The following is a 12,563-nucleotide window of genomic DNA, read 5'->3' as shown; positions in this document are numbered from 1 at the left end:
ACTAAAAAAACATTTTTAACCCTAATATTTTAGTTCATATCATTTGTAAGTTTTTAATACTGCTTTTAAATTTTATTTTAAAAGATGAAATTGTTGGGTTTTAGATAATTAATTGAGACTTTGTTGTTTGAAAGAGATAATATATATTTATCATTGTATGTTCTATATATCGAAAAATGGATGATAATAAAAAAAAATCAAGTCATTAAAAGAATTTTGTTATGTGGCAGTGTGATGTTGTAGAAAAACATATTCAGAAAGGGGTATCCATGCCCCCTAAATTACAAGCTAGCGACAACGGATTTTCAGTCGTTGTTACTTAAGACGGATTGTCGGACCCCTAAGATTGGAAAGCTGTGACCTTTCTGGATATATAATCTAAGTGGAGAGTGGAGTTACGGGAACAACCGTTTGATAGGTCGAGGAAGTGACTGGAGTGCTTTCATCAAATAATGCATATGACTTGAGTTGTTCCCATGCCGACGTGGTGGCCCGATTTGGCTTGATCGGATACAACCCAACACATATTTTGTCTAATTGAGAGAAAAAAGGAGAAAAAGGCGTTATTGTTGTGCTTCCCTTCTCAGTCACCATTTCAAGAATTAATTGAAGATAGTTATCTCCAATCACCAACATTGGTATAAAAAAGTAAAAATGGATAAATAACACATAAACGAGGGCTATGCGAATTTTTAGTTCTTTCCCTCCTTCTTAGAACCCATTGAAGGGGGGGGGGGGGGGGCTCAGGTCGGGAAGGGGAGAGGACTGGAAGGGAACCGAGTAGAGGAGAAAACTTTTAGCACGTCCTTGATGGAGGTGTTAAGACTGTTTATAATATTTTCAATTTGCCTAGGATTGATGGACTGTGAAATGTCTCTTAGATAGCTTCTTAGCACTTCATGCTTATTCGCTCCAACACGCTTCGTATTGGTTGTGCTTTTGGTAGTGTGTTTGGTTAGGGTTGTCATCTGGTTATCGATTATTTCAAGTTTGGCTACTTGGGAGGTATAAATTAGGGATCTTAATCTATACTGTAGCAACTTTGAGCCTTTTTTTATCTCATCGCCATTTGTAATTTATTTGCTTTATTTTTTATATTTTATCTTACATGCTCATAATCAATTAATTTTTCAGTTGTCTAGAACAATGTGTTAGAATATAATATAAAATCATTCTTGTGACCTATACCCAATAGCTTAAGCTTTTGGGATAATTTATTGTTTGACATGATATCAAGCATCTATGACTAAGCGGTCTTGTGTTCGAATAGGTGGCATGTGTATTGTATAAGCTTTAAGTCCAAATAGCTCTTGCGTGAGAAAGCGTGTTATAATATAATATAAAATCATTCATATGGACTAGCCCAACAATTTATACTTTTGAGATTATTGGTTGTTTGACACAATGGGCAATACATCTCTTGTACTTAATATTCCATGCAAGGTCTGTTGTTCAACCGTTTAAATAAGTTTAATAAGTACGCAATGACGTAGTAAAAATGTATTCCACAAACGTTTGATCAGAACTCAATTTTTTATCACATCATAAATAATTAAATTGAAAAAATACTAACAGAAACATGATAGTTTATGATTGAACATCTATGTAAAACTCTTTACAATATTAATGAGTGTGCATATATATATCCTAGTTTAAAGGACGTGTGGTGATCACATATGGGTTGAGCAAAGTAAAATCAAACCAAATTCAAATTCCGTTAAATCTATGATGTGAAATTTTCCAATAATTTTTTAAGTAAATAATAAACATTTAAAAATAACACAAATTATTGGAAAATTTCACGTCCTAGATTTAACGGAATTTGAATTTGGTGATCACATATGGGTTGAGCAAAGTAAAATCAAACCAAATTCAAATTCCGTTAAATCTAGGACGTGAAATTTTCCAATAATTTGTGCTATTTTTAAATGCTTATTATTTACTTAAAAAACTTTAGAAATGCCGATATTATTGAAGTTTTTTTATTCTGATTACCCATAGAGGTTTTTTTATAGAAGTTCAGATCACTTACATTTGAGCAATTAAAGACATGTATGAAAGAGTAATGAAGGGTCAAAGTTGAACTAATATATGTAGATTGTGAAGGTTTTACATGAAGTATGGTAAATAGAATAGAATGAGAAAAAAAAACCTTTTTTAAGAGCTCAGTAAGCATATCCAAGATGCCTATAGTGCCATGGTGTTTAAACTGGACACAAGTGAAAGTAAATAAAATTTGAAGAAATGAATACAAACCTTAAGAACACATGACTTCTGCCTGTATAGAAGTGCAATGGATCAAATGAAAAGCTTAGAAAGAGCAACAAAAATCCTAATGTAAATGTAAAATTAAGAGAATACAATATACAAGCATTATGAGATAGAGAAACATGTCAATTATATATATTTATAGGATTCATGATGAGATTCAATATATAAAAAATTCATAATATGAAAACTGATGGATGCAAGTAAGTTGGATAAAAATAAGTGAGAAGTCATTTTCAGTTGTTAGAATCCCGCATGAAAACGGATGAAAGTGACCTTTTCTTTGAAAGGTAGGAAGTGACATTGAAGGAGATAATGGATCCATAATGAATATAGAGACTGAGGAGATAGAGAAGGAAGATGATTCCAAGAAAAAAATAAAACCACTAATTGTTTGGTTTCTTTCTAGGCTGTGATCAAAATTAGAAATTGAATACACTGTTCATGCTGGAATCGGTGAGTGGGAGAAGAGGACTTGAGTGGAGCATAAAATCTAGTTTTCTAGGCTAATAAGTTTTTTTTGACGGTCAAGCTATAATAAGTTTTCAATCCCTCTAAAATTGGCAAATTTTGAATTGATTTTAATTCCTCAATGATACATCACTGACAAGTGATGTTGACATGTCACATAAGCATTCATCAAACATGCAAACATTTCACCTGAGCTCATATTAATTTTTGTCAAACACCTTTTTTTTGTCAACATAAGAGTTCATTTTCGAGTAAGGTCTCAAAGCAAACTTCATAGTTCACTCTAATTACATGGACCAAAGTGTAACTTTATTCACACGATGGATTAAAATCAAACGACTCAATAAAAAACCTATTTAACCCTAAATGGTTTAAAATTTTCCAGTGCCACCTACTAAAGACTATTTTTCCTTAGCCAGAAACTATTAATCATTTTAGAAAGCCGAAAAATGACTATTTTCGAGCGGTATTCACGAAAATTAAAAAGATTGAATGGTTCAAGCCCTGTTTCAGCTGAGAGCATCGATTCCCCTGGCATCTCTCTTCCACAGCTTGGCACGTTTAAAAATTGTTTATAATTCTGCCAAAATTTCCCAAAATTAACCAACCGTTTGTCACATCGAAGTGACTTTTGAGACATGTCAAAATCCCAACATGAGTGAGTCTTTCATCCGTCATTGTCAATCACAAATGCCCCTAGTACGTACAAAAATCACCCTACTACAGTACTACTCTCCTAAAGGTTTATAGAATCTTAGTACTGTATATAAAGCTAAGTTTAAATTTAAACACCACTCATAAAAAGGTTTCCAAATAGTAAGTCCAAATCATCCTCGCTGCCACATAGAAACTAAAATTTGACCCTCCACACGTGAACGAACTAAAAACAATCAGATAGGGCGACGGATCAAAAACTTCAAAAAACAATTTTCCCATATCCTGAAGTGTAAAACACTAAAACCTTATAAGGAAAGAAAGGGCAAAATAGACTTTCCCTTATGAAGTTGAAAATTTATGAACTCATTAGTTTTCATATTTTGAATTCATATTTCAACTTTATACTATTTCACATTTTCATGATTATCAAAATTTTGACAAACAAACCCTAAATCCTAAACAACATAGAGCTAATACCTCTAACAAAAGAGCTAGAGCATAAGAACGACTGACTATATTGTAATTCGCATCACAATTACAGGACATTCACAAGATACTGTAAACGCGATATTGAAGAAATTCTATATATAACTATGGCAACTTGGTCTTCAAGGAGGTTTAAGTACAAGTTCTAATTAAATAACTTTAATAAGTTAGATACGGATAAAGCCTACCTAAAGACCTAGACTAGAAGACTCATAATATTAACCAACATGTCAACAAAACAACCAATTTCATCCCCATTGAAGACCTACCTTAAATCATTAACCAACTATACTGTAAAAGGGCAGTCAAACTTATCAACAATTTGCAGCTCATCCAGCAGGTGAGACTCAGCACCTCTTCTATGAACTTGGTGGTTATCAAAGGCTTTAACGATCAGACTGTTAATGCTGTACAATATCTAAACTCTACTACTTTAACAGTAACAAATAGAAAGACCGAAAGGTGTTTATAATTCTACCAACTTGATAGTTTGAAGTAACGTTCCAAGTAATAACTACTTCATTGTCAGCATTCCATATACAGTGTTCGATACATCCAGCAGTTGCTGCTCCATTTTTTCTTTCCATTTGAATAAATCCATGAACATTTCCTGTGCAAAAAAATATATAATGAATACAATGTGTTAAAAATAAAATTGGAATTATATAGAACACAATCAACATCACCTGATACATCATCAATGTGTTGTCGAGGTCTGACTTCGAATTAACAGTTGTAGAAGAATCCGGGGTCACATTTGGCTGCTCTTCTTGCCCCATGGGCACCATCTCCGTCCCATCACTATTATTTTGAGAGGAAAAAATGAGGAACATAAGAACAAAAGTCATACATACTACACATATTTTGTTCTTTTATTAAATCCAAAAAGGAGATTAGGGGGTGGGCTGAAGCATTTGACTTCAACCATATTACCTCTTCTTGTAAGTCAGTTCTTCATTAAGTGGCTCAGCTGGTATGATTGAGTTGGGATCTTCAAGTACAACCCCTTGTGGAACATTAATAAGCTCTGAACTCCCAATCCAAGTTGCAAATCCATCCTCTTGAACATTGTCTAGGTTAGTACTTTGTATCCAATCTGTGCCTTGTATCCAATCTTTCCATCTTTCTGAAGGGGGACTGAAAGTGGTGCCCTCCCTTGGTGCTTGGAGATCATTCAATTTATTTGTTATTTCCTCAAGCTGCTGCTCAACTTTAGTTTTCCAAATCATCAATTCATCATGCTTGCCCTGTCAATTATATACAACCACAGTAAGCCAGAGATCACATAAGTAACAAACAGCTAAAAAAATCAACATAACATGATACTCATTAAATCACATAGGACGAAAAGCAGGTACCAATACACTGCTCAGATACCTGCACACCCTTCAAAGAAGACGTGATTTCAGCTAGGCGACGGTCAGTCATAGCTCTCCACTTCACAAATTCCTTGTGAGTCATCTGCCACAACAACCCAACATTAAAAAAAAAACATCATGAATGCTAAAGGAGATATCAAAATCAATAAATTATTGAAGTAATTGACATTTACCTCCATCATACTAATTTCATTTTTTTCTTGCTTCTTAGCAATGAGCTCCTGCATATCTCTGCTATGCACATAAAATCATTAAAGAAAAATAATAGCAACTACACAAAAATATTATAAATTCAGTTTCCAAGTTCAATACTTCTTCATTTGAGCCATTTCTAGTTTCAGCAGTTCCAATTCCCGAGAAGAATCAGTGTTCTGTTTTCCTGCCCTACGAGTAGATGGTGGCAACCAGTATGGGTCCTGCACCCCTGCATCCTGCCGGACCTCGTCCAAGTCAGCTCTCTCCAACCAATACTCCATGATTCCGTCAGTGTTGAACCATCTTCGGAACCGATCTGTCCCTCCAGGTGCCACTTTACCCTCTATGTGCTTCAGTAAGTGGTCTAAAAGTCCAGTGTCACCGATGTGCTTACGGGCAGCCAACCTTAGTGCAGGTCGGGTTATTGGATTATCAAAAGTGGCGCCTTCCTCCTTTAACACCTCCCACATGCTTTGTTCAGCCAAGCTATACCTACATCACATGATTACCTCAGGTATTTGGTAGAAATAAAAACGGGAACAGCAGTAAGAATATCAAATGTTTTCTTTACCTTTCGGCTGACCACCTTTCCTTGCTTTCATGCTTCTTTGTCTTACGCTTGCTAGTGCTTTGCCTACCACATGGCTCCTCTTTCACCTCTCTAAGCTTACCATGGCTGCGACTCTTCCTTTTCCTACCTTCTGGAAAAAATATAGGCTCAAGTTTCAGGAGATTTTCTTCACCATTAGACTCCTCCTCATTAGAAATATCAGGAGGTTCACTTCCACCTTCTCCATTCTGAGCAATGAAAATGGATTGATGACGAACACCCCACTGTGCCATCCCTCACAACTTCACTACACTCCAGAAGCAGATATGGGTCTTGAGTGCAGTTAGCTGCATTAACATCACATAAACAATTAAAGATAACCTAAAAGTTTGGTGAGTAATCGATTAGGTGGCATAGGTCAAATTAATTGAATATTCCACAAGATATGAATCCAACATCCTCCTGGAATACAACATCATGATTTATACGTTCAAGTAAAGGCACACAGTATTAACTAGCTGTTAAATATCATATCCGATATTATGCAGTAAACACAAATTTCCATACAAAAATTATGGTTTCGCAAATTGAAAAAATAAATAGAACTTGGGCAACTAAATAGTAGGAAATGAAAAAGACATACACTAGGTATTCGTTTAGAAATGATTGAAAAGGTGTCATTAAAAAACCTTCACACTGAAATTCCTACACGTCAAGTTAATGTTTTGGGTCATCAGAGCTCCCCAAACACAATCTAGAAGGTGAAATAAGCTTGCTACTGGTAGAAATAACTAAGGACTAACATAGATTGTACCAGAACACAATATCATCAAACCATTTGAGGCTATGGTCAAGTTATATAAACTTGAAAAACAAAGTCAAAGTCTACTCTCAGGGTCTGGCAGAGAGAAAAAGGGAGGAGGAACCATGACCAAAATTTAATCCATAATAAACACATGAATCCATGTAAATTGAACTGGTATACTCCTTAAACTCTTAACTAACATGAACGTCGGGCACGGAAAATTAAGATACTACCGAAGAAGATATCAGCTAGACTTCTCATCTAGTTCCCCTACGAAACTATTTTAGTTTGTTTACTGTTTTGAAAATCCTCACAAACAACAATGCTACATGGCCTGAAAAGGGGAAGCACGAAAGTACGAGAAGGATACGTGGTTTTCCTCAGTCATTTTAGCAAATAAGTATATCAATTAAAAACCAAGATTAAGACAATTTATCATATATGCTCGAAAAGGAGATGCATGAAATGCAAATGTGTGGCGTTCCCAGTTTTTTAGGAAATAAACATATCAATTAAAAACTAAAACAGTATTAAGAAAATTTACCAATATGGCCTGAAAAGGAGATCCTCGAAAAACACGAGTTGAATATATGGCTTTCCTTGGTTTTATAGCAAATAAGTGCATCAAATAAAAACCAAAGTAGCATTAAGACAATTTAGCAAATATAGCCTGGAAAGGAGATGCACGGGTCGAACACGTGGACTTCACCGGTCTTTTTAGCAAATAAGCATATCAATTAAAAATTAAAACAGCATTAAGACTATTCAGCAATATGGCTCAAAAAGGAAATGCACAAAATGCACATGTCTAATACCGGCCTTTTAGCAAATAAGAATATCAATTAAAAACTAAAACAGCATTAAGACAATTTAGCAAATATGGCCTGAAAAGGAGATGCGCAAAATGCACAAGTCGAACATGTGGCTTTCCCCAGTCTTTTTAGCAAATAAGTATATCAATTAAAAACTAAAACAGCATTACGACAATTTAACAATATGACCCGAAAATAGTGTTGTCAAATATCGGCCATGGCGGCGCCAGGGTGAAATTCCAGCAAGCCGCCATCAGTGTTGTCAAATATGTCCAGTTTTGGCTTTCTGCCATTAACAACACTGTCCGAAAAGGAGATCCGTGAAATGCACATGTCAAATATGTGGGCTTTCCTTGATCTTTTTAGCAAATAAGTATACCAAATAAAACTAAAACAGCATTAAGACAATTGAGCATAAATGGCCCGGAAAGGAGACACATGGGTTGAACACACAGCTTTCCCTGGTCTTTTTAGAAAATAAGTATTTCAATTAAAAACTAAATCAGTATTGAGACAATTTAACAATATGGCCCGAAAAGGACATGCACAACTCAGATTACATGGTTTTCCTTGGTCATTTTAGCAAATAAGTACATCAATTAAAAAGTAAACAGTATAAAGACAATTTCGCAAGAAACAAGCCACGTCCTTCATGTCGCGCCATGCAGCCTCTCTTATGACAGAACATTTCCCTTTTACAAAAAATAGTAAAAACTAACTTTTTTATTATCTTTACTATTTAGAATACAAACTTTTGAAATCATCAAACTGAATGAAAGTCATTTATGTAACTAAGAGCAACGAAAAAATAAAATAAGACAACGTCTTTGCAAAAGACCCAATCAGTGTTACCAAATATCCGCCACGGTGGAATCTCATGGCGGGTTTTCGGCACTCCGCCATGGCTGATATCCCGCCATTGACTACCATAACCCGCCATCATTATTCGTGAAACACGGCAGGTTTTTGGCTCGTCGCCATAGCCCGCCCTCCACCACGAACAACATTGGACCCCATAATACCCAACAGCCCCATACACCAAAGCACACCAACAAAATTCTACTCAGAAGAAAACCCTAGCTCGTAAAATCGTCGGATTCAGAACACAGTAGTACACAAAACAGCTTATCTATCTGTTATACTTATATCACATAAGAAACATCAAACACAGGTAAACAAACACTACAATCACGTTATATCAGTCCATCACCGTCTCCCAGTATCCCCCACCCCCAACAACCAAGCTGAACAGTATAAGGGTAAGTCAAACCAAACAGAACAAACTAGAATCAAAGGATATAAAACAAAAAAAAAACGTATGAACACATCAAACCACGTTAGCATCACAAGCAAATCTGAGAACACAAAACCCCAAGTGAAACAATTAGGAAAACTGATCCGATTCGCAAACAATGTGACGAGATTAGGGCAACGGAGCACCCCAATCCCCAATTCAGACAGCAACACAAGTAGGAAGTTACGAAATTCCAAAACGAAAAAACCTAATAGGAGTGAGTACAGAACGTGAAACGTGAATCGCGAGATACGAAATGAAATGAAGAAGATGAAAGAGAAGAGAATGGAGCATACCAGAAGCTATGGCGACATAGACGAAACGACGTTGAAGAGAGGGAGTAGCCGACAGAACACAAGTGTGCGACGAAACGAAATGAAAGAGAGAGCAACCGAATGAAATGAATGTCGTAGCTGCTGCTGCTCCTAATGAAAAACGAATCGTTTCTTTGTTTTTCTGTTTGTTTTTACTTTTTTGTTTTGATTTTTTTTTACTTTCACTCTCAGAGTCTTACATTCTGTAACAAAACCCTAACCGCTAAAACCCCACAAAACCCTGAAATGATTAGCTAATTGAAAAAAAAAAATGTCATTTCTCCATTACCTATTTAAAATGGACAAATTTTCTACTTTTTTTTTATGTGTCATGTTATTATTTTTTTACCATAATTGATAGTCGTGAAACTAATGACTCGTGTCACTGCCATTGGTGGTTTACGAAGCGGTAGGAGAGTTTTTCCGTTCACAAGCACTGAGAACCTGAGATCGAACTCTCAACCACTTGGCTAATGGACGAAATGTGGAACTACTACGTCAACTCACTTAGACTATTTTTTTGGAAAATAGTCGTCATATATTATATCAAATGGGTAATGAAGCCAAAACATTTTGTACAAAGCAAACCGCGGCTAATGGAACCTCGTCCATCCACACGGAATCACCAAAGATGGAGGCATTCTGAACCAGAGTATCAGTCAGAATTTCCCAAACGTCTAACAAAAGAAAATACAGCTGAATCAAAATGCGAAATAAGCCTACAACAATCTCTAATAATCTAGGATGCACGGGTACGAGGTACGACATTTTCATAAAATCCTAGATGCGGGTACGGTCAGGTACGTTAATATAGATATATGTGTATTTATGTATATAGGGAAGTAAAAATAGAAAACATAGGCTAATCAAACCTCTATCATAGACAATAACACGAAATCACAATAGCTCATAAACAACCCCTAACATAGTGCTTTGAACAAGAGACAATAGCACAAATTAAAATAACATTCAAAAGACATAAAATTGTTCAACATCGGCAACAACAAAAGTCTTATCTCACTAAATTATGTCTATATTAGCAATGTGAAACATTCTATGCATCCATTAGCAATACATGAAACATCACATATAGGTTCTAGTAAGAATTCCAGCCAGAGACTTGTAGCAAAACTACCTAAAATTATGAAAGAGAGGCAGAGCACACGTATGTGAGAGAGGAGCAGAGAGGAGAAAAAACGTTGTGAAGCGGTGCAGGTGAGAACTGAGAACGTGAGAGAAGTAAATTAGGTATTATTTACTTTATTAGGAAAATATTTTTTAATTGTTTAATTATTTAATTGGTAAAAAAGTATCAATTTTTACATAAGAGTATTCAATTACGTCCCCGGGCCGCACCGCCAACGTACCCAATGACCCACGGAGGACCCGGTCTTTTTCGGTGCGCACCAAAGCGAGCGTACCCACGACGTATCCGTACTCAGTGCGGCGACGAAAATGTCGTACCCGTGCTTCACAGCTAACAATAGAATCTTAATAATTCCATCAATTGTACCAATGTAGGATGCATTAATTTTTCAATTGATGTGTCCGTAATAAAATTTTACAATTTGTAACCTAATGTTTCAAGTAATATTTTGAATTGTTTAAAAAAAAAGTAATATTTTGAACTGTATCAAATTCTCAAGGATACAATATCACTAAAATAATTGATTTTATTGGAAATGTAAGGTGGAGTATAAGGTGCATTACCTCTTAGGTCTTGCACCCGTGCCATACATGTGAGAGCCAATCGAATGATGCCAGCTGTCAGGGTGGGGAATTGGTAACCTAGTTGTTATGTTAATAAGTATTTTAAATATATTTGTGTTTTATTTATGTTATGACACTAATGCCCTTTATTGTTCTCCCTCAACTTGAGTGTTCTGCGGTCTCTTCTCCGGCAAATGGAGTACTGTGGCCAACTCCGGCCAACCACCGCGGCGGGCGCCGTCAGATTCCGACTTCTCTTCCCTCCTCTCTTCTTGTCCCTCATCTCTGCCGTTCTCAACCTCCTAGGCTATTCTCACCAACGCCAAACCCAATATCCACGGACTCCCCTCCTTCGCCCCCATAGATCTCATCAGCTTCAGTGATCAAATCGACAGACCGAGAAAGAGAAGCAGGGCATGAAAGGAGATCGAGGAAGAGAAACAAAAAATTCGGATCTGAAATAATCCATCCGGTGCGAGAAAGAAGCAAACCCCGTGGTGGTTCCGACGCTGTTGTTTTGCCAGTAATGGTGGTTGAGTGGTGGTGCTTTTGACAGGGGCTGAGTGCAGAGAACGCTGCGGTGTGGTATGCACGGTGGTCGGAGGCGCGAGTCAGGAAAGAGGAGGTGGCGTGGCGGTGGTCGTTGTTCGAGTGAACCAGATCTGGGTTGTCTATGCTTATCTCTCACTAAACATCTTTGGGTTGTCCAGATCTGGTTTTCATGGTGGTTTGTGCTCATGGAGTTCTTTTCATTTTTATTGGTGCAATCTCTAATCGTTGTTGGATCATAATTTCTTTCCAAGCTGTGTTTTCTTCCTTCTCTTTTGTTGATTTTGATATTCTGCAACATGTTGAAGGTAGAGTAGGGAGAACAGAGGAGGGAGAGAGAGGGGTAAAGAGAATGTAGAATGTAAAATGGGTATTTTTGTAACCTTAATTTTTTTATCAGTAGGTCACTAAACCCATTATTGCCAGTAATTTTTACTCTTGCATGGTGCAAGACCTAGGATGCACTTGCACCCTAACAGCCACCGAAATGCAATGTAGGGATGCATTTTTCGGACTCTTTCTCTTTGTGGCACGCTAAAACAGCGTGCGTTTTCCCTATGCAATATTTTATGGAAAATATAAATAAATATTACCGACTAAATCTATAAACAATAGGTTAGTTTTTTTAAAAAATATAAAAGAAAAATTGTTAATTGAAATTAGTCACGTGAGAGAAGTACTTAAAGTTTTTTTTAATCACTGAAAAAAAAAACCTACCCTACATCAATACAACAACGTTTGTTCGAAGCAATGAGCGAATTTAACTTAGCAGGGACCATCTATGAAAATCAAACTGACAAAGCAAGTTCAACTGAGAGCTTATTTGCACACGCATTAGCTTCTCTGCACTTTCCGGACATGGTGGAAAGAAACAAGCCAAGGACGGGATGAAATATCAACAATACACAACAACACGACTTCAAAATGCGACAACAAAGGAGGAGACTCCAACATTCTAACAACATCTAGCGAATCACACCCGCACACAGCATGACAATAACTCAAATCTCAAGTTAAGAGAAGACCATGCTTAATGGCCAAGAGCTCCACTAAGAGATCACACGAACTAGAAG

General features: G+C 36.5%; 1 protein-coding gene across 1 annotated transcript; it reads right to left on the bottom strand.

The window, feature by feature from the left end:
* Window positions 1–3,952: 3,952 nt before the first annotated feature.
* Window positions 3,953–9,365, bottom strand: LOC130715559 (protein DYAD). Its single transcript, XM_057565677.1, has 8 exons — window positions 9,214–9,365; window positions 6,028–6,353; window positions 5,574–5,948; window positions 5,435–5,492; window positions 5,260–5,343; window positions 4,816–5,129; window positions 4,569–4,683; window positions 3,953–4,492 (listed from the first exon to the last, which is right to left on the bottom strand). Exons 2-8 carry the CDS (start codon window positions 6,297–6,299, stop codon window positions 4,397–4,399), a joined length of 1,314 nt encoding a protein of 437 aa, XP_057421660.1. The 5' UTR covers window positions 6,300–6,353; window positions 9,214–9,365; the 3' UTR covers window positions 3,953–4,396.
* Window positions 9,366–12,563: the final 3,198 nt, after the last annotated feature.

This window comes from Lotus japonicus, chromosome 1, assembly GCF_012489685.1.
Source record: "Lotus japonicus ecotype B-129 chromosome 1, LjGifu_v1.2".
NCBI lineage: Eukaryota > Viridiplantae > Streptophyta > Magnoliopsida > Fabales > Fabaceae > Lotus > Lotus japonicus.
The sequence above is the reverse complement of the archived record's forward strand: the minus strand, read 5'-3'. Positions and strand labels throughout refer to the sequence as shown.